Source organism: Stylophora pistillata, chromosome 2 (genome assembly GCF_964205215.1).
Source record: "Stylophora pistillata chromosome 2, jaStyPist1.2, whole genome shotgun sequence".
Lineage (NCBI taxonomy): Eukaryota > Metazoa > Cnidaria > Anthozoa > Scleractinia > Pocilloporidae > Stylophora > Stylophora pistillata.
Window position 1 is genome coordinate 9897935 of NC_142520.1, and position 22825 is coordinate 9920759.

Genomic DNA, 22825 nt, shown 5'->3' on the forward strand with positions numbered 1-22825 from the left:
ACCGTTTCAAGAATGCAATAATAGTTGATTATTTGAATATTGAACCCGATAGCCGTATTCGTTTTGAAAAGGCGTGGATCATTGTTCAAATCGGAAGTCCATTTCTGAGTGGATTATGCGAACACGTAATGATGGATCGGAACTATTTCAACATGGCGTCAGACATGGCGGGAAAGGTGAGTTCGAGTGTTATGTAGAACTTCTGGTAAATGTTGTAAATGGAATGTTATCGAGAGCTTTTTTCCCCTATTTACATCTTGACGAACTTGTAGAAATTCTTTTGTTTATTCATGGTCGAAAAAAATAGTTTACGGGCGAAGCAATCGCAAGACTTGTTTTATTTCGGTTTGCGATCGACTGTTTTCGCAGTGTTTTTACAGTGCAGTTTGTTCATTTTCAGGATTCCTCGTCAAATAGAACAATCTTATTGGACTTCAGAAATGGACTTCTAATTTGAACAATGATCCGCGCCTTTTCAAAACGGATACGGGTTCAATATTCAAATAATCAATCCATTATTGCATTCATGAAATGGCTAGCGGGTTCAATAATCAAATGATAAATTCATTATTGCATTCTTGAAACGACTGGCGGGTTCAATATCCAAATGATCGATTCATTAATGTAATCTTGAGGGGTACGCTTCACTTAGTTTGACTGTAGCGACCATCACACCAGCATAAAAAAGGTAGGATGTTTATCTATTTGTGCTATACTTTGGATAAATGAAAATGAAAATCTGAAAGATTTAGTTTGACGCCCAGTCCCAACTTGGCGTCTAAATAAATTATTGAAAACGTCAAAGCCACGAAAGAAAATCAAGTATAAAGAAATAAACAAGTGATACAAGATTTTCTGTTTCGAGTTAAATGAGCTCGTATTCAGCTTTTGCAATATTGCTGGTGTTACCAAGTACACAGTAGATTTCTATAAGGGTGACAGTGGGATTCCGGCCGGGATCCCAGCTCGGATAAAAACAAGCAAACAAAGTTGAACGAAATCCGGTTTCGCCAGTAGTCCCACCAATCCAGTATTTCACTTCCGCTAACTTTTCCGAGAAATATCAAAGATCGCAGGAACGTTTGAATTCTGGGAACCGAAGTGCGCTTGAAACACGATATCGTCCGACAAACAAGATTGAAATCTATTTTGATCACACTCAGTTGCCACCATTGATTAGAAAATGGCAAATAGTCCAGCGAACGACACTTCACAGCAGTAAGTACCATGCTGTCGATATTTTCATGAAAGCGCGTCAGAGCCATGCAAGCTCGCTCAGTTGCTCAGCTGTTTTGTTTGGTTTGTGGTATTTCAACCTCCCCCTAAGGGGCTGATTACATGAGCCGAGCTGGCCCGGTTAGCCGGGCTGATTTCTTTGGTTTTCACGCTTTGGCGAACACCAAAACAAAAGAAATTAGCCCGTCTAAGGGCCTGATTACATGAGCCGGGCTGGCCCGGTTAGCCGGGCTGATTTCTTTTGTTTTGGTGTTCGCCAAAGCGTGAAAACAAAAGAATTCAGCCCGGCTAACCGGGCTACCTCGGCTCATGTAATCAGGCCCTAACAGGGCCAGCCCGGCTCATGTAATCAGGCCCTAAAAGTCATCCCTTCGCGCCAAGTCCTTCTAATTTGTAGTCTGGAAGACGACAGCAGTCGTCCATTTTCCTGAAAATTTTTAGCACGTGTTTGACGCAAGACTTTGTTGTGTGGAATATAAACAACTTACACGTGTGTAGAGAACTCGTTCCGCTATTTGCCTTCGCGTGGTTTAAATTTTGGTATTTTTAAGACGAGCCATGACTTGGAAATTAATAATGTACTTTAATAGAAATGAACTGAAAACCGAGTACTCATGAGATGATTAATTTGAGATCATAGTAGAAATCAAGGAAATACAATTTCGGTCCAAGGTTCGTGAAATTTGGATGATATGGGTGTGTTGTTTTGCAGCTGTTCTCTCCCGGCCCAGGTCACCTCTTCCTTGAATATGAGGCTTATAGGTGGTTTGCAACCAATCTCTAGAGACGCAGGTAACAATGGTGATATGAGCAAATACTGGTGGACGAACAAAAGAAGCTAATGAGATATCTATTGTTTACGTCCACCAACATAGCGGTGATGACGTGACGTGCAAACCAGCTATAGTAGGGGCAGGAGAATTGCGAGGGGAGCGCTGAGTTGCGATGCACTCAATGATTAATCCTATCCATACAAGATACTTAGGTGTACTTTTTGGTCAAGTGGAAGCAAGAAATAGTAAAAAGGAAAAAAAAATAAGAGAATGGGATGGAATCCACAGGGATTTGCACCCTTGAAAACTGGTCCCCTCAATTTTTCACCAAATTGCAAAATTAAAAATTGTATATGAAAAACACCGGCAGCCTCAAATTGTTGGGGAAGGATTTGTCTTCCAATTTCCAGTTTTTCTAGTCTGCATAGCCCAGCATTTTGGAAAAAATGGGCTTGAATTTTCGTTTTTGAAACTCCGCAACTACATGGTAAGACCACCATTGGAAATGTATGAAAATAAATGCACCATGTTTGTGGGCTACATGCCACCTGGGCTTCAGCAAAGTGCATGGCAGTCACAAATACTGTGATGAGGTTATTTTGTTCGCTCAGTATGCTTCACTTGTTAGCAGATCGATCAAGGTTTTGATGTCTGGGATGTTAAAATTTTTATAATCTTGGGATTTAATCACCTTTTTTTGCGATTATGCAAAAATGATGATTTTTTCCCACTGTTTTGTGGTTTCTTATAGACCCCAATGCCGGGCCCCTATTTGATGTTAATCCAAGAACAGAATTACTGAATGATAAATGTACAGAAAGTACTGGTTTGAATGTGCCAGCCACAGATGTCATCTCAACTAGTACTTCATGTCCCTGCTTTTCTTTGTATAGCATTTTTAAAACATACCTTTACTCCCAACTGATCTCATTTATTTAGTTCAATTTCCCTTATTGTCTACCATACAATTGTATGATGTTAGTTGGAAATTTAGTATCCTAAATGATGTGGTTTTTTATTACCATTACTGGTAGGCCTTGTGTGAAGTTGTATCGAGGATGTGAGCAGAAATTCTTTCTTGGTCACTCATGGGAGTTTTTAAGAATTATAGTCAAGTCGCTGATGGTTCAACTCACCAATGCCAACTTGTGCGCATCCAGGGCTTGACACTAATGGTAGCCCACTTAAGCCACAGACTAGTAGAAATTCAATTTTGGCTAGTGGTTTTCAATTCCCACCACATTTTAACTGATTTTTTTACTCACACACTTATCAATTTAGATGTCCTGTGGTTAACCAGGTACTGTTTGATCTTGGCTGCCTTGGTCCAGCTGTAAGTTGAAGTGATCTGTTTACCAGATTGTTATTGGAAAAGGTTTTAATTTATATACTATTTAGATCAAGTATATAGTTACAATAGGGAGTGGCCTCAAAATTGTTCATATTAGATAAAAAAAATTATCGTAAGAAAGGAGGTAATAATAATATAAAAATCTATTGTAATTGTCAAGAAACTTAATCATGAGATTATTTGATATTCTTGCTTTTTTTTCTCTCCCAAGATCTGATTATTAATTCTCCCCTCTCAATGCTGCTTAGTCACATTTCCAGCTAAAAATTTTTATAGGGATCGGCACTAAAAGTAGCCAATTAGCCACAAAGTATTAGAAATTTGGTTTTTAGCCAGTGGTTTTTTATTTCCAGACCAGCCAGTTTGGCCAGTTAAAACAAACTAAAATTATGTTACAACATCTAAGTGGTCACTAACCATTAATGGCTAGTAAGTTGGAAAGTTAGTGTCGAGCCCAGAATTTAGCTATGAGAATTTGGTGTTGATCACAGTTATAACAACCCCTACCTGATAAGTTTGTGTATTTTCATTACCTGTCCACTGGATTATTACCAAATTAGGTATTTAGTGAAGCTAGAGGTAATGGACATTAACAGAGCTGCAAAGTGGCAAGGATAGCAATGGATATTCTGAATTTGATAGCCAAGAAGACTTTGCCTTCAACGCTATCCAGTAGTACAAATATTACGTCACTGTATATAATGTACGGATAATATCTTTCAGTAGAAGTTAGATGTTAATCAGTTCTGGGATCAGTTTAAGGGTGAAAGAAATTTCACTAAGTTACAAATGAGTTGCTCATTAAGCTCTAATAAAACTTATTTTATAATTATTTATTTATTTCAAGCTTGCCATTATTTGTGTACTGGCCTTTTACAAACAAAGAGTCAAATTTAAACTTCAAAAGTGCAATGGATACCCTGGTTTGGTAATGTGAGTATAGAATTGATTTATGACAAAATAAAAATGGGTAAGGATAGAGATGAAATAAATATATCTTATTAGATGTTTTGTTGTGTAGTATTGCTGATTATTATCCAACTACACCTAGACGAGTACAAATAACGCCATAGACGATTACAAATATCACGCGGTATTTGTACTCATCTATTGTAGAGTACCGGTTAAACAGGTTTTCTCGCATCGCGCAAGCGCAGAATTGGAGTGTGGTTACGAAAAAAAAACCAAATGGAGGACAATTTGAATCATATTTTCGATGGCGAAGAGTCTGAATGGCTGGCAAATATAGATCCAAGTTTATTGGATGAATCGAATGAAGAAAAACAGCTTGACCACCAGAAAATTCCTTCATTTAATGAAGAAAATAGAAACAGCAACACAACAACGCGCCAATTCTGTTCCGCTTCACATACTTCTGTCACCCACTCCCTGTCAGTAAATCTCCACAAAATTCGCCCGCACTGAAATAACAGTTTGGCGTGTTGGATGATAAATAACTTATTAGACGTTTTGTTCCGTAGTATCGCTTAGTATTTATACTTGTTATTTGTATTTTGACTCGCCCTTCAGGCTTGTCAAAATGCGGCACAACTCGAAAAATACTCAGCAATACTACACGACAAAATGTCTAGTAAGATATATGTATTTTTACAAGTTGTGCCATATTTTGACGAGCCCAAAGGGTTGGTCAAAATACAAATAACGAGTAAAAATACTCAGTGATACTACACAACAAAACTTCTAATAAGGTATTTCTTATCCAACACGCCAAACTGTTATTTCAATGCAGGTGAATTTTGCGGATATTTATTTATGGGGAGTGCGTGACAGAAGTATGTGAAGTGGAAGGGAAGTGGCACATTGTCATGTGGCAGTTTTCTATTTTTCTCCGTTTGATTTCATGTTGCAGTTTTCTATTTTTCTCCGTTTGATTTTAAATTATCTAATAAACTTGGATCTATATATGCCAGCCATTCTGACTCTTCCTGGTCAGAAATTTGATTCAAATTGTGTGCCATTTTTTTTTTATACTTCAATCCAATTCTTCGCTTGCACGATGGGAGAAAACCTGTTTAACCGGTACTCTAAAGTACAAATACCGCATGATATTTGTACTCGTCTATGGCATTATTAATTTTGTACTCTACGAAGTGTAGTTGGATAATAAGGAGACATATGTGCCAATTTGGAGGGTAACATTAAGTTAGTTATTGCAACTTTTGAAGTAGTAGATTGAAGTAAGTACAATGTTTCCAGTAGGTGTTGCAAGGTCCCAAGGGGCTGATGCTTTCAATAGGGTTCAGGAGACATGTTGCTCAGAGATATTTGAAATGGAATATTCTCTGCAAAAGTTTATTTTCTCACAAACTCATGGACATGTGACTTCTTTTAAAGCTATATTTGTTCTTAGACTAGAATTTATACCCAAGGGAAAGTAGTAAAGCAATGCAAATAGAGAAGCAGCCTTGGAAATTGCCTCAGCCAAGTTGGTTTATTTTGAAAATGCTCTGAGGGGTAAAATTATATTTAGGAAATAGGAAAATTTGTTGAAAGGAATAGGTGTCATTGTTTAAAAAAAATCCATGCACATGAGTGCTTGAATTCAAAACTTATCTGCACAGGATGAAAAAAAAAAAGAAAAAAACAGTTCCACATGACTCACCAACTGAAGTTTTTTTCCCAAGCTTTAATTGTCTCTTATTTGCACTGAGAAAAAACAAACAAACAAACAAAAACAATAAATGCACAACTTGGGAATTTCTCACATATTTAAAATGTGAATCAAATTAATTTTGTTCAAAGGGACTAGTATCTGGCTACTTGTTCAAAGGAGCTGCTACTGAATCTAGCTAGGTTTTGCTATATTATCCCAGTTTACATGTGGGTAGATATTAGTGTTGGTGCATTTTTTTATTGAATTTAAGTTTCATTAGTTATTGGGATTGTAATTGAAGTGACTGACTCCCACTCAGTTTTTTGTTTACACTGGTGTGCTGTTTCCTTTTAGCCCATTTAACTTTTTAGGTGGTTTTAGCAACAGATTCACCATTGCTGTTACTTTTGGAGCCACTGCTAGTTCATGCCTGCAAATTTTTTTCAATCCAAAAAATGGACTTTTTCAGATGACTGACCCAGCTGGGTGGGTCAAAGGTAAGTATTCAAAATAACCTTCGTGACGTGGAAAGGAATGACAAGGACACATCAAAACCAATCGCTCTGGACATTTCAATTTACCTAATCATTCTAAGCAACATATGGCAATCTGCTGTCTTTCCTTACACTTAGCACGGAAAACCGTAGAACTCTTGAACAAAAGCTCATCTTTCAAACCGGCAGTCTAAATCCCACAGGGATCAACGAACGCTTTTTATTCCACTAATTTATTCATGTTTTTCTCGTTGCCATGTTCCCACCAATAATGTAGCTCCATTTTCTGCATTTAAAAGCACACACAACCCACAACTCCTCTATTCGCTCCGACGAAGGGCTAACGCTTGAAACGTCAGCTTTTGTAATCGTTACAGTGGCCAATTTACCATTTTAACTTTGTTGATATATCCAAATTATTCTGTTACCCCCACCAACACAGCCCCAAACAGTTTCTTTAGAAACTATCAGCCTTTATTCATTCAAAATAAGGCACTATCATTCTTAAATTTGTTGTTAAAAATGAAAAAAAAAATACAAATTAACAAACAAAAATAATTTATCATGACCGTTTAGTTTTTCAGAATGTTGCCACTGTTCTTGTATATGGGATCCTGTTCTACCCATTTTTTGCCTGTCTGACAACTAAGAACAGACTGCTTGGGTCCTTGATGGGTTTTCTTTATGTTACAATCAGGTGAGTTTATTACTGACAGAAACCTTTTTTCTAAGGAAAAAAAAAACAATTGTTAAAATAACAGTATATGTGTCAGTTGATAGATTTAATGTGGTTTTCAGAAAGTTTTTGTCATTATATGTCATGCTGTGTAGTTAATGAAAATATTACATGAAATTGTTTCGTACATGCCCCGATGCATTATTAATGTTGCAGTATACACCTGTTATAACATCCCTAGGGGAAGATTGCAGTATACACCTGTTATAACATCCCAAGGGGAAGATTGCAGTATACACCTGTTATAACATCCCTAGGGGAAGATTGCAGTATACACCTGTTATAACATCCCTAGGGGAAGATTGCAGTATACACCTGTTATAACATCCCTAGGGGAAGATTGCAGTATACACCTGTTATAACATCCCAAGGGGAAGATTTGGGATGAGTCAATGAGATCAGGTTTGCCTGGGGTCTTGCACTAATAATCAGTGTGAGACACAGCTTTGTAGACCTCTTACCAGCTTGCATAGTACTAAGCCTCATTACTTCCTTGCTGGCAAAGAAATGCTTGAAGTAATTTTTCCAGCATGAGTGTGCATTGGATATGAGGTGGCAAATAGCGAATGAGGTGTGTGTAGCAGCTAATTGGCTATGACCGTGAATCTCGTATCCAACAGGTAGCCCAAATGGAATTCTTGTTTCATCAAATTTCTTATAATCCTAAACTTTTGAATATTTTCAGCAAATATTGTCAGCTTCCAATATATTGTGACATGTTTCTGTATAAGGTGACTCAGAGTGTGAACTGATGATCATGCAGGGTTGAGTGAACCAATCAATATGCTAGAAATGCAATATCCATAGTTCAGATTTAATAATCTATATTTTCTAACACTGCATGCATGATTACATTTCATTTTGAAATTAGCGTTACAGTTGGAAGTAATTTTTTCGAGGCTCAGGCAACACCTTGAGCAATTAAGGAGAAAGAATGTCAGTGGCAATTCTTTATGACGAGGTCTTTAACTTTAATTGCTTTGAATTTATGTTAAACTTAAGTCCCATTTGCACAGCTAAGTAGTAATAAAACACAATACTTTTATGTTAAACTTAATAAAAGTCCCATTTGCACAGCTAAGTAGTAATAAGACACAATACTTTTATGTTAAACTTAAAAAAAGTCCCATTTGCACAGCTAAGTAGTAATAAAACACAATACTGGGAAGGACTGACTGGTGTTAAATTTAGGTCTGTGAGCATATGAATGATCAACGAAATTGGACAACTTCAAAATGAAATGTTAGCAGGCTTGGATCACTCAGCAGCCCCTGTGTTGTCTACTTAAGCATAATCACCCACTCAGTCAGATCTTATCCCAGTTTTCTTGTCGCATGAAGCAAATAGGAGCACTTATTAATTACCACTCAACCCTGGATGGGATGCTAGTCCTTTACAAAGTTATAAACCTCCAGAATTTTACAGGTTTAATTTCCCGACAATTCTCTGATACCTTTTGATAAATGCTCCTGGGTGCAACGGAGAGAAACATTTTGAAAGGAAAGTCTTTTGCCCAGGAACACAGTACTTTTACCAGGGCATGTCTCTTACCCAGACCTCTCGGCGTGGAGTCGACTGCACTGACAATTAGACCACAGCATAGCTACATTAAGTATAGTACAATTGTTGTCAACCTAACTGAGTCAACCAAGGTTTCATACCTGATGTTTACACTTAGATATACAAAAGGCTGTTTAAATTATCGATTATAACTATAAACATTAGTACCAAACCAGCATAATGTATCCTTTAGATTCAGTTTCAAACTGGTCATGGAGTTTCAGTGTGTGAAGTACTTGAAGGTAAGGCTGTCAACGAACAAAGGAAACCAAATTTTCAATCCTTGGCTTTTTCATTAAGATTAAGTCTTTTACAAAATGAGTTTTTTGTGAACAACTGCAATATATATTTCTCGTATCAACTTGTGATAACATGTTAGATCTGTATATTTATCCATGGCGCAGTACAGCACAATTATTAGAAAAAAGTACAGTCATATACATTGCATTCTTAAGTCTCTTTACCCAGTTTTTTATTTAGATTTCCCTTCATCTCTACAAATTCTACCGAAAAAACTTCTACAAACAGGACTATATGATTGAGTGTGCTGTACTCACGTGCTCTTTTTCAGCGACAATTATGTATTACCTAAGTATGTGTATGGATTTTATTCTTTTATATTGATTATTTATCGCGGTATGTTTTTTTTTCACACAGGGAAAGAACGCAAAGGAATCATTCTTTCTGAAGTATTTGGGGTTCGTTCCAATCAACCTTTGTCTGGGATTCATTTGGATAAGATTTGGTGTCCTGCTCTATCGTGAAGTGCGAAAGAAGTGGTTCTCATCTGAAACAAGGGTAAGTACCAAGCGAATTTGTTTTTATCTGCCAAATTGATGACGTTAAGTGGCCATCGTAAAGAGTTTTCAAAGCTGAGGTTTTTCTTATTACAAGTAGTCCTTTTCCGAACAACGACTCACAAACCTTCCTGAGTTGTCTTGAGTTACTCGTAGATAAGGGCAACTAAAGGTCTAGCCTGTTTAAATTTTACCTTGATTAACAGTGTATTTGAAATGAATGGTGCCTTAAACGGAACACCACATTATAACAAGCAGAAACCACTAACAGCTTTAATGCACTAGTTGATCAACCTCTTTTTACACAGGGTCATAATTATTCTACCACAGAAGTGAGATATACCACGAATATTCAAAGTCTAATGATCGTATTTGATAATATGCACAAGAAGTCATCACAATATTACTTTTTCTTTTTCAGGGTGGCGGTGAAATTCGCGATACTTGTTTGGCGAGAGAGACGGAGATCGCTCACATGAAGGAACTTCTGAATCCAGGATCGATTTCGTAAGGAGTTGGGATCGATAAACCGGGAGAACGGGCTGCCCAACGCTAAGATATATTAATCTTAATTCATATTCACTGTTGTTATATGGAATTACTCGCTATTCCCTCTTTTTGCTTCGACAGGGAGAACATGATTGAATTAAATTGGTATTCAAGGCTGCTTCATTGTGTTTACAAGTCAAGGAAAGGTATGGGATATCATACATAATATGCTAAAACAGTTTATACTACTATATACTAAAACAGTGTATGGTGTCGAACGCGCACCCTAATTGGCCTCTCAAACTAAGAATATCCTTTGCTATTTCCCTCCGAACAACTGACGCGGAATTTGCCCCCAAAAATTCCTATCAACTATTTCAGGAATAATGTGTTAAAATCATCTTTCTTGTCCTATATTATCTCAGTGTTTCATTTTGGTGAAGAGTTGTTAATTTTTCTCGCCAAGTTGTACAGCCTTGAGCGGGAATCATGTAAATTTGGAGATGATATCTTGATAGACAGCTATTTATTTTAACTTGTTATTAGGGTTTACTTTTAACTTATTAAGAAACCATTTTTTTTTCCTTTGGATTTAGATTTCAAATTTTCGACGCAGTTCATTTCAACAACGCTGGTGAGCGCCTTGACAATCTTTCAGGTGAGTCAAAAAATATATTTTTTTTTATTTAGTTGAAACGCTGCTCTTACTTTATTTCTTACTTCATTTCTGTATCTCCCAAGATCGGATTGTTAATTCTCCCCTCTAGCCGCTACATATTTCCTTGTAAATTAGTTACAAGAATATGATGTTAGATCAAGAAAACAACTTCTTCTGAGTTTTATGGAAAATTGGTTGCCTCTGACTGTTGTTAATTCTGAAACAGACGTTTCGGCTAATGCTTAAGCCTTCATCAGTGATATGAAAAACGAAGATCGCTATCATACGCTATTTAAAGTTAAAAACGTGTCGCGCAGCTTGCGCCCGTAACTATGTATTTGATGCTCGCGCGAGGTCTGTATAGTCTACTGGAAGTACGATGTGATCGTTCCCAGACCTCGCGCGAGCATCAAATACATAGTTACGCGCGCAAGCTTCGCGTCACGTTTTTAACTTCAAATAGCGTATGATAACGATCTTCGTTTTTCATATCACTGATGAAGGCTTAAGCATTAGCCGAAACGTCTGTTTCAGAATTAACAACAGTCAGAGGCAACTAATTTTCCATAAAACTCATGACATCTCCTGACTACACTTTTTCCATTTTTAATCAACAACTTCTTCTGATGAGTTAAAGTATTCTCATGACCTGTTCGCTGAATAACGTTTGGATATATAGGGAGAATTTATATGTAACGACTTGAGAGAATTAAAGGGTTATTTTATATTGTGGTTGCAGATGGACTTCACTGAATGACATTATTTATGCCAATCTTGATCACCTACATCGCCTACGTTGAAGAAGAGATTTTACAACTGTCAAAAAAATTAGGCCTCCGATTATCAATGTACAAGGAGTTGTTTATGCCTTTGATAGTAATTTGTTTGCTGCAAATTATGTCGGGTAAACGAAAATATCTTATTACGACTCATGGATGAGACAAAAAGGAACCCATCGATCGACTTTTTGAAGTACGAAAAAATGTACCAGCAAGTTTGACTGATTGATGTACGGAATCCAGCTTTTTTTTTTGGAGACATCAAACCTTAGTTGAACACCCAGACTGACTTGATTCGCGTCAAAATCTTTGCCTTTGGAACTATAACCATAGGAAGAAATAACAGTCATGCTAATTATTGATTTATTTTATTGCGTTGTAAATTTAGATTTGCATGAGGTTGCTTTCCTTTGTGGACTTCAGAAGAAAGGTTCTTGTTCAAGAATTTAGAGATAATGGTTACACCCTCTGGGCTAACCGTTTGGATGTTTTTTGTGGTAAGTTTCTCTGTGTAGAAACAGGAAAGGAAAAACTTTTCAGCAAACCAACGAACAACCAAAAGAATATCACAACCAGGGCTTGGACTAAGCGCCAATTAGTTAGTACGTGCGCGACGACTGATCAATTTAGTTGGCCGTATTTCACTGTGCGGCCGTCTAAATTGGAAAGTTTGTTTTATTTGAAATATTCTCCCTTCTCTCTTTAACCTAGAGAGAAAATGATTATCTCACTAACCTCGTTTTCTCGGTCTGTACCTTAACTTACGGAACTTCGTTTATTTTGCACCTCGCCATAATCTGAGTGGGAAAAGATTCGTCACGTAACGTGCGGTGTGGACCTCAAACTCGCTTAGAATATGTAAAATTTGAGGTAGGATGTGGAATAAGGATCTATGTTGTTCGTTATGTCGTGAGCATGGGACAAAGAGTACCGATGAGGACTTGGACCCCAACTTTTCGTATTCCGCACTCCGCAGCTCTACCGTTGACGTTTAAGCAATCAGTACCATACCTCACTATAGAGTCTGTATGGCTCAGTGGTAGAGCCTTGGGGCACTATTAATAAATAAATAATAATAAGTAATAATTTAGTAATGGACTTTCCACTGGGTGGCTCTTCTTGTCCACTGTTTCCAGATCGAATTGGAATTTGGAATGTTGGTCTTTGCGGAGGGAGGAAAACCGAAGGACCCGGAGAAAAACCCTCCGAGCAAGGACGAGAACCAACAACAAATTCAACCCACATGAGACACCAGGTCCGGGAATTGAACCCGGGCCACAGTGGTGGGAGGCGAGTGCTCTCACCACTGCGCCATCCCTGCTCCCCTATTCCAAAGGCCTGGGTTCGAGTCCTCGTGGGTTTCAGATTTATCGATTTGTCCTGCGCATGGGAAAAGACGAACGCCTCTTTTTCTACGATTTATTGGTCATTTTGATCGGCGAGAGATATTCATCCTTTCTGACTCTTGCGATCGATCATTATTCTTCACTTAATGCAATATTCATGCTCATTTTTGCATTTAATATAATGGTTAATGATCTTGTTAGACTGCGTTTTCTTTATTTTCTCTGCAGGCGGGATAGAAGCAGGGCTTGTCTTGTCTGCTGTCATTTCTATTTTGATGTTGCTGCATTTTATGAAATGCCATCGGTGAGTTTTCTTCTTTGTGTGGAAACTCTGCTGCTCTATGTGTGCCAGTTTCGTTCTTGGTTAGACTTCTCGATTTTGCGACTCTCTCCATCCAGTAAGTATAAATTATTGGGTAGCATCAAATTCAGTGTCAAAGAAGAGCTGATCAAGTTTCGATCTAGTCGAGGCTGGTATCGTAATGATAAGTCTGTACTCGAACCAAACAGCCCATCGAACCAAATATTATCCCGGTTGCTATAACATGAATCGATTAGGTCTATTATTTAATCACAGCGAAGTATTTTGATTGCCTGATCCCTTTAGTTCAGGCTAGCATTGGTAATGGGCCCAAATTTACGAGAAATCGGTTATTTTATCGTTTCCTTTCTCCACCTACCAACAATCAGAGTTCCCGCGCTCCTTGAAAGTCCTTCAATATAATTTTTTTGTTTTCAAGGACTTGAAAACCCTTAGAGTTAGACTCATGTCCTCGAAAATTTCTGAAAAGTCCTTGGAAATAAGTGCAGATCAATCGTAGTCGAAGTTTTCTTTTGTTTTCAGTATTGAAAGTGTAAGCTTCTAAAACAAATCGCGAAAACGAGTTCTCCTTTCAAATCCCTCCTCCGATTATGATGTTTGACACGCAATTTTTACGGAGTTTGTACCTGACTGGGGCATTGAAAATAACCGTAGTTACCTAGCACATGATCACTTTAATGTGCACGATTGAAGTCACGCTCGTTAGACTTTCGGCCGGCAATGTTTTTTATTTCTAATAGCTCCTATTTAATGCAAAAGGTCCTTGAGTTTGAGAGCCAAGGTCCTTGAAAATGACCTAAAAAGTCCTTGAAAGTCATTGGATTGAGTTCCTGAAAAATTGCAAGAACCATGAACAAGGTGAAACAAATATTTATGTACACAAGGCCGTTGAATTGTGCATGGAATAGTTTTAGAAATGTAGTCTGTTCTTCGAACGTGAAGGAATTGAGGAAGAAATAATTTTATTTTATCGCATGTGAATCTACCGATACTTCTTCAGCTTTAAAACTGATTAAGTAATTAAGCATTTTTCTCAAGTGAATTTTCTTGCATGCATTTCTGCAAGATCCCTTCTTGGCCATAATGTTGTTGTTGTTTTTTGGTTTATTAAAGTACTATCATCGACAGTATGGTGTAGTGAAGCCACAAAGGCACGCATCAAAGGTTTAAAAACACACGCTTTATTCCGATCATACGAAGTACACCACTCTTCAATTTCTCGCTCTTGCGCACACTTTAAGCTCCCAGATATGTTTGCGAACTACTGCTTTCCCAATACACTACAGACGGTGAATATGCAACCCCACAAAATGGAATTGTTTTTTTGTGGTGAATGATTTCTGGGACCAATGCGCTCACGTCCATTGTCTTAAAATCTATTTCAGAGAACACGTGCTTCAGTGTTATCGAGGGCAAACAACATTTTCTCAGGACGTGTTTTTGGTACCCTCAGCTTTGGTGGTTCGTATTTTGATTGTAATAATGATTTATTGTAGAGAAAATAGCAAAAAATATAGAATTATCGATGATGTTCAAAAAGGAAGAATTTCTAGAACTCCAGACAACTTTTTACTGCTTAGTACTCGATTGAATTTGGTGAGAAAGGCTACCTCGCTTGTTGGTGTCGAAACTTGGAATGAAATATATACCTAATAAATTTTAAACTTTACCCCCAAAAAAGGTATTTTGAAGAAAGCAAATGAAGAAACCTCCGTTTGATATTCTGGAAAATGAAGATTTATTTCACGATATTGAGAATACTATTTTAAAACTCAAACTAAATCGAATTGATCAAACTCATGGTGTCTCTCTCACAATTATACAAGAACCTCATTGTAAACCACCTATTTACTTATTTCCTAAATGTGGGTCGACTCACTCTTAAATTTTGTTATGAATAACGCGTGATCACTGATTATTGATTGTTATTGAGGCAAAATATACGACTCCCTGGTGAACCTCAAGATCACTGTGTAAACCACAAGACTGAATTAATCGACTTTAATCAACGAATACTTAATCAGAAACTTCTAACAGTGACAGAATAAAACGGGGCGGCCACGCTTAGTAAAACAACACAACGAGTACAAGTTTCGACATGGCGGTTCTCTCATGCACTCGAGCACATGTTTTTTTGAACTATCTCTGCGCATGTGCTGAACGCACACCACAGGTTAATAACATTGCGGTCTAGACTACTAGTCACCAGATTCCACAATCACTGTATATGGTGTAATGCACAGGTTCTGAGTTAATGGGTTGCCAAAATAATTATATAAAATGTAGCTTAAATGTGTCATTTATATTTTGTCCTCCCTTTCTTTTTCTCCCTTTTTCTTTGTAGGGGAAAAGTCTTCGATATTCTGGATATCAGATCGCCTTCTCATTGATAGGTATGAGAAAATCAATAGAACATCTTACAGTGTCTTGAGTCCAACACCATCGTTTTGTTTCTTTTCTTGTCTTTGCCTACTGCAAGAGAAATGCGTTGAACAAGGAATTTGAAATCTCGAGAACAACGTTGGTATAGCCTTTCTAGCAGGCTAAATAACATTTTTTTCCCTATTAGCTTTTGGTACCCCCACAAAGCTGTCGCTTTTGAGGGAATGTTTATTGTAGATCCATGAAACGAAACCTTTGAGTCGTTGCCAAAAGTTGAATCAGAAGCGATGTAGATTGTTTGTGGTATAGCCAGAGTAGATTGGCAACATTGTCATTGTAGGGACATGAACGTTTTTTTTTAAACTCCCCAATTTTAAATTGTGTTAATACTGGAAGGTGGTTTCTTTTCTATACAGTGCACTTTGTACAAATGGGATCTCTTAAATTTTCTGTCCTTTTTCTATAATAGGTTTTTTTATGCTGTCAATTTATTTGTCATTTGTGGCCATTGCTCTGGCGATCATTTTCAAAGGTCCTGAAGAAGTCCTTGGCGTAAAAATATGGGAAGCATTGAAAGACGCCGGAGTAGCTTTCATGTAAGTTTATGTGATGTACATGTTGTAGTGAATTGCGTAACTTTGTAGAGACTTTTGTCTCCTAAGAACCCCAGTGAGAAACTCTCCTGATTCCTATTATCTTTATGATTCAGATCATTATTTTTTGTAAATGATGTTAAATATCAGTGTTGCCACTACACGTTACCAAATGACGAACTGCCCTCTATAAAACGCTCCTATTCATGGGCCAGACGGCAAATTGCGGGCTGTTAATGGCATTTGCCGCCCTGAAATATACCTTAACAAATGAATTTGTACGATTTGGCCTTGTGTATTTATAATAATGATAATCATATGAGTTTTGTCGGGCATGTAGTTTATTTCTGGCACTCGTAGCATCATTTGCACCCTCGCTCCGCTCGGGCGTAAATGATGGTACTCGGGCCACAAATAAACTATAAGTGCCCTCCCAAGTCATGTCATTGAGCTAATAACACAACGCAACTTGAAAGACAGTTGAATCCTCAAACTAAGATAAAGTATCAAACTTGCAGGGTAGGTCGCACGGTGACTTAAAATCTCTCTGAAAGCCCCAGTCTAGTGCTTATCCTCGGACTGAGTCAAGGCATATCATTGATTTTCAGACCCACACTTGCCTTGGTTATTTTTCTGCTGCTGTTCCAGTTATTTCTCGCACGTTTCGTCTTCTGTGACTCAACTTATCCGAACATCACTGTCACGATTGATAACAGGTATTGTTGTACATCAGATGAATGAATTCTTGTCTGAACAGGGGATCTAGTCTCATCCGTAATCGAGAGATTTTAATCGGCGAAAGCACTGTGTTGTGTCGTTTGGCAAGAAACTGTGTACCACCGCGGTCTACCAATCAAGATTCAGCATTTCTTCCTGGGTCCTTTTCTAGAGTTGCAGTATCTTCACGGGCCCGTAGGCATACTCTAAAGCGGACGGAAGGAATTGGTGGTCTCAGCTAAAAACCAGGACATCCTGTTTGGGTTCCGGATATTTTTACTGTTCGAATTTCAAAATTAATGTTTAAGGCCTTGTTGTTCGAAGGCCGATTAGCACTAACCCAGGGTTAAATTTGAATCCAGGTTTCTTCATTTCTCTGTTCAAAAGCCTTTTAGGGAAAATTTTCTCTTTTCTTTTTAGGACATCCAATCATCAAATTGCAGACAAAAGGATTAAACCTGAATTTTCTTTTTAAGCTGTCAGATATGAATTGAATTTTCACACTAACCTTAGGTTATCTTTACCCTGCTTTGAACAACCCGGCCCAGATTTGAATGAACAAAAGGCAAACAAAGTCAGCTGTTTGGGCTCGTAAGAGGACTTGCAAGAAGTAGGCCCTAGGTTGATCTGCATTTTTCTCAGATCTGCATCGCTTTTAACGAGTCATTAAGCCGAAAGGACAAGTCCTTGTGGTTGAAGTTTTTTTTCTTTTCTTTCAGGCAGCTTTTCTCCATCTTGTCGTATTTTTTCTTCTTCTACAACATAATTGTTGGATTGACTTCTTGCACCATTCGAATTCTTAAGGGCATGCTCTTAGGAGTGATCTTCATTTCTCGTATCGATCGAACATCACTGATACAGGGTTTCCAGTCTTGGGACAAAGGTATGATTCAGTCGACTGGTACAGGCAAGTTTTTGTTAAAGTTGTCAGTGCGACTATTAACGCAAAAACCATGCGATCCTAGATAACGTTCGACTCTCACTTTAAACCCGCATAATTTCTCATTCAGCTTTCGTTGCATACGTTGGTTTTGTGACTGTGCTGGTTGCCCACAGACATCCCGTGATGCTGGTGTTCTGCCAGTTGCTTATTGACAGAAAGAGCGATCAGCAGTCCCAGGAAGAGCGTGAGTAAAGTGTCCCCTGAATAGCCCATTGCTGAATTACCCTTGGCCTCTTTTTCAAAACGAGGCCTGTTGCTCAACTATTCTTGCGAAAATGGGTTTAATTTGCATGTGAATGAAAACTTATTATCATATGAAAGGATGAGCACCAGGACTCGTTTTGAAAATGGGGCCAGAGAAATTCGGAAATGGACTATTAATAACGCAGGCTGGGATGATGCATTTCTAGGATTCTGATTGGTTGTACGGATAAATGGACAGACGAACCTACGCGCCGAGGGGCGGACGGGCGAGTGGACAATTATAGCTTGGAGGCAAAGGCCGCAGTTATTTTCTTTATAAGATAAAATCACAGTACATACAGTATATGAAGTGATAACTGGCACTCTGTAACCAATCAGAACGCTAGCAATGCTCTTTCCACTAAGAGTAACAAATATTTGTTTTGTTTTTTTGTTTTTTTTGTTTTTTTCATTTTTTATGAGTTTCGTGGATAATATTAAACCGTAGAACGTTTGATAAAAAAATTACTCTGTTGATTTCTCCATCGTTGGATACTCGTTGGTTACTTATCATCTATTCCTCATCCACTGTCCATCTGCATTGAGTTTATGACTAATGGTTACTTTTCTAGGAGACATTCCTACATGCACAGTTATCTCCTCTTAGAGAGTGCCTAGAATCTAGTTTCTCCTTACATTATCACCCCTGAATCAATCATAAAGGTCACATGGACGAAATATGTGATCATCAACTAAAGAAGAAAATGATAGCTTAAGTATTCTCCTTGTCAGCACCTCAGGAAATCTATAGAGTACAGTATGGAGAATATGCCTCATTATAGTTCACCACTAAATTTTGTCCGGTTCTTATTGGTTTAAATCGATCACGTGACGCGATAGTGTTCATCCGTGGAGGGACACTATCAGCCCATAGTGTTCGCCCGCGGAAAATACCCGGATGGATAGTACCTGTCCGCGGAAAATACCTGGATTGATAGTGTTGAGGCTATTCCTCAACAAGGTTTTATGTTTGTCCGTTCCGTACCTCACTTTTTTTGTATGTCAGTAGACCACAAGCCTTCGGTAGTAATTTTTTATGAGCCCCTTTACGCACGTGGAAAAGCGCTTGTGAATGAGTTAGGTACGTAAAAACTGTTTTCTTTTCTTTCGTTTACCACCTTTCATCATGTGGTTTTTACGGCTCCCTAAGCCTCGTAATTTATGATGAAAGGGCGACCGGATGGTTTTGTAAACATTGGAATTCTTCGCCGTCATTAAATTCGTTGGGTTAATGACCTGTTCTGTTGTTATTTGCCATCAACGCCGCTATATGTGTCCGACCCGGACAGATAGTACTCATCCATGAAAAGTTTTGAATAGTTTGACGGCCGCGAAGTTAGGCAGATCTGAAAAATAGTGACTTTTCAATTCTGACAGGTATAACGTATTATTTAGCCAATGTACGGTTGCGAATTATTGACATTTGTGAAAAGCTGTAGGCGCGGAAGAAGATTTAGTGGTGAACAGTAAAAACAATAGAGTGTTTATGTCTCGGAACTATCGGTCTGATGGTTGCCCCTTGGAAATTTGATGTTCTTAAAACTAGCATATTTATTTTAAGAACATCAAATTTCCGTGGGGCAACTATCAGCCGATAGTTCCTCGACAGAAACACTCTATTGTTTAATTAGGTTAGGGTATAAGGGTTAAAATTAAAATATGGTAAACAGCACAGCGTACACTATTGAGTTATGGATGCACGCGGGAGGTTGCTAAGCACGAAAGAAGCGTAAGAGTCCCTCGAGGCGATAGCCGAGAGCGACTCTAGCTTCTTGAGTGCTTAACAAACCTCCCAAGTGGATCCACAACTCAATAGTGTACGCTGTGGTGTTTACCATTTGTTTTATAACATAACATTGATACACTGTAACTAAAGAGTTCCCTTTTATTTAACAAATCTTACGTGACCAGAAAAAACAAGAAAGCGCGGAAAAATAGTCTTTGCATTTGCTCACGTCAGCAGCGTACACCCATGGGCAAATGGGGGACGCTAAATTGACCAATCAGAGCGCGCGCTTTACTTTGGTTATGTTATAACTAGTTTTCAAGTACAATGTTAAAAAGTTTCTTTTCGTCTTAGGACCCGTGTGTAAGCCAGTATATCGTACCTTTGGCCCAGAGACGGGAGGTTAGTTATACTTCTCTTAAATTAAAGGAATTATCACTTCCATTTTAAGATTACCATTTGAAGTTACGAAGTCCCACTCGTGGACCACGTGCGGGCATGATTTAGTCCATTCTATTATTGCTGTCCAAATATGTCTTTAAGGCATTTAAGAAAGATGATAGCTGCCGAGTATAGTGTTATTTCTCGTATTTTATATTAGGTAGAAAAAGTTGAACTTTTCAGCCAAGTATGATAATACTGATTATGAAAACACAGAGATCTAGAATCGTAGGACGACTAAACAAAGGGTTATGTGAATTGTGTCAGTTTCGAAGCGTGGAGAACAATTAGTTTCCTGGCACTGAACCCTGCGGGGAAGTATTTAACCAGCGGAAAAGGGAACAGAAGACCCCAAATTACGCAGAGTTGGTTCAAAGCGCGGCAGACCGTGCAAGCTGCTCAAGCAAAGTGCGGTGAAGTATGTAGCTGGTGTTTAAAGACACAGGGTAACAGTAGACTGTGCATTAGATCGTAGTAATCGTGTGAGAAGTGAGTAGAAGTTTTACCTGGCTGAAGTTTCAGATGAGCAGCCTGGGTACTAGAGAATTCTAAGTCATCCTAACTAGCGGAGTCGTAAAAGCGCACAGCGGAGGTTCGGGTCCCCTGTGAGAGGTTAAGTTTTATGGCTCCTTCGCTTGACGTCTCTAAGCGCGCCCAACAGCGTTAAATACGTAGGCAAGATAATTTTCGTAAATCTTACTTCCCTCTGATGATGATGGTTTGTCAGATTTATGGTCGAACGGAGGGGAAAATCGCAGTTTGTCTCCTTCTCATTTAGGTTCTAGTCAGGAGGTACGTCGGCCGCGCATGTCTCAAAAGGCTTTCAACCGCTGGTTCCTGGCGGTCACTCTGATGCGCAACCCATCTCTCGTCAATTACCGCAGCCGAGGCCGCCATTTCAGAGCGTCTGTTGTGAATCTTGGAAGCGTCAACTCTGGTGTTCCACTGTAAAAGTGTGAGGCTATCTCAGAAGGCACAATGGTGCCAGATCTGTCTGCTGTTTGGCTCATTTTATCGCAGATTTGCTGTAGTTTTGGGTTTAGATAACAAAATGGAGAGCACTCCATTGCCAGTAACCATAAACATGTACACTGTATCTAGATAAATGTTAATTACGAGTTTTGAAGAAGGTAGAATAGTGTTTCCTCTGTTTGCTGTTTGGTGCATTTCGCTGGAGATCTGCTGTAGTTTAGGGTTTAGATCACAAAAGGGAGGGCTCTACTTTGCTAGTGACTATAAACATATACACTGTATCTGGATGGATGTTTAAAAATTTATTGGGTCAAAATGTTGACACTAATTTTGATGATGACTTACAAAGAAAAAAAAAGGAGAGAAAAATTGTAATTTTGGAAGTAAGAGTCACGTTATTGGACAAACGTGGAAAGGCAATACAGTTGTTGACGAGTTTTGAAGATTTCCGAAGGAAACGAGTTATAATGAAGGGTACTATAAAAGAGAGACTCAATGGGGTTAACCGTAGGCCGTAAAACGGCAAAAAAAATTGACCATTAGGTTAAAAAGTTGACAAATTTTGACAGTTAGGTGTTAAAAAAAGAGGTTAATCTTTTTTTTTTCTTTTAATCGCCACAGAAAAATATTAATCTTTCCTTTGAAACCCTCGTAAAAGAGTTAGACTATAGATCAAAAGAGCGATCGTTTTCTCTTTTAAATGAATATGGATTCTATCTGTTGATTAGTTTTCCTTAATATAATATATCAAGTATGAAAAGTAATATAGTACAAAAAAAAAATGAGTGACCAATTGACGTTAGGCTACGAGCCAGGTGTATGAGGGAATAGAAGTAAGAGCGTTATTTAAAGGAAACTTGCTGCAGGATGAGATTGTATGAGTTTTAGGTTGCTGTCTATGTTGCAGGTTTTTATTTTATAGAGGCAACTGTGTTTGATTATAGGTGCAGTTTCGCCCATTTCGAGATATTTAAAGCAGTTGTATTTCTTTATTATTTGTTCAAATCAGTTACATTTCGTCATTACTAAGGAGTGTACGAACTAACTAATTCAATATGAAAAGTAAAAATTTTGTTTCATTTGAGGATCGTTATTTGATCGAAGAAAAAAAATCTTGTGAAATTATGGAAAGGAGAGGAGATTGGGAAGGGAGGGGTGGGTTAGAAAAAGGACGGAAGAGCCCGCAACCTCTGTTAGTGAGGACTGATCCCTTCGTTCCCCCTTGAAAACTATGTAATCCCTCCAAAAAATGTCTGTTAAAACGTAACAACCTCAAACAGATTATTACATACCCACATTTCGCGCTATCTTTTCGAATGTATTGCACTGAAGTTTGCTGCCACATCTAAAGTCCAATAACTCAATTGAAGTGTCTTTAGAAAACAAGCGCTCTGAAACCTGTTCAAGTGTACAACCGCTGACACAAAAGGCTCACAGGTCCCTAAAATGTTGACTCATGGTGAAAATGAAATGAAAGATCATTAACGCATTTTATATGAATATGCTGACCCTAAACAGGCGGAGATTTGAATCGTAAACAGTCGTCCGTCGAGTTTTATCGCCCCCCAACAACTGCTTACGGGACATATATGTACGATACTCACCCTGCCGTCTGTCACACCATCTCTTCTCTAGAGGTCATCCTTTCTTCAC

General features: G+C 38.3%; 1 protein-coding gene across 3 annotated transcripts; it reads left to right on the forward strand.

Annotated features, from left to right (window-relative positions):
- The first annotated feature begins 1079 nt into the window (after positions 1 to 1079).
- On the forward strand, positions 1080 to 22254 carry LOC111343056 (stimulated by retinoic acid gene 6 protein-like). 3 transcript variants are annotated; one of them, XM_088747780.1, is made up of 21 exons: positions 1111 to 1218; positions 1949 to 2028; positions 3291 to 3342; positions 4208 to 4293; positions 6329 to 6471; positions 7045 to 7165; positions 8958 to 9006; positions 9422 to 9562; positions 9983 to 10068; positions 10192 to 10256; positions 10647 to 10708; positions 11876 to 11984; positions 13062 to 13137; positions 14541 to 14616; positions 15500 to 15548; positions 16007 to 16133; positions 16739 to 16846; positions 17567 to 17730; positions 17858 to 17974; positions 20114 to 20161; positions 20979 to 22254. In XM_088747780.1, exons 5-21 carry the CDS (start codon positions 6444 to 6446, stop codon positions 21149 to 21151), a joined length of 1599 nt encoding a protein of 532 aa, XP_088603906.1. In that variant the 5' UTR covers positions 1111 to 1218; positions 1949 to 2028; positions 3291 to 3342; positions 4208 to 4293; positions 6329 to 6443; the 3' UTR covers positions 21152 to 22254. The 3 variants fall into 3 exon arrangements, with proteins under 3 accessions (XP_088603904.1, XP_088603905.1, XP_088603906.1); XM_088747778.1 differs by lacking the exon at positions 1949 to 2028 and having other exon boundaries at positions 1080 to 1218; XM_088747779.1 differs by lacking the exon at positions 1949 to 2028 and having other exon boundaries at positions 1080 to 1218; positions 16070 to 16133.
- Positions 22255 to 22825: the final 571 nt, after the last annotated feature.

Excerpts from the sequence above, each read along its gene's own strand:
- LOC111343056 (XM_088747778.1), top strand. The coding sequence starts at position 1,184 with ATGGCAAATAGTCCAGCGAACGACACTTCACAGCA. Across the intron at positions 15,549-16,006 it reads GATCGCCTTCTCATTGATAG|GTTTTTTTATGCTGTCAATT; the intron begins GTATGAGAAAAT and ends TTTCTATAATAG. Across the intron at positions 16,847-17,566 it reads ACTGTCACGATTGATAACAG|GCAGCTTTTCTCCATCTTGT; the intron begins GTATTGTTGTAC and ends CTTTTCTTTCAG.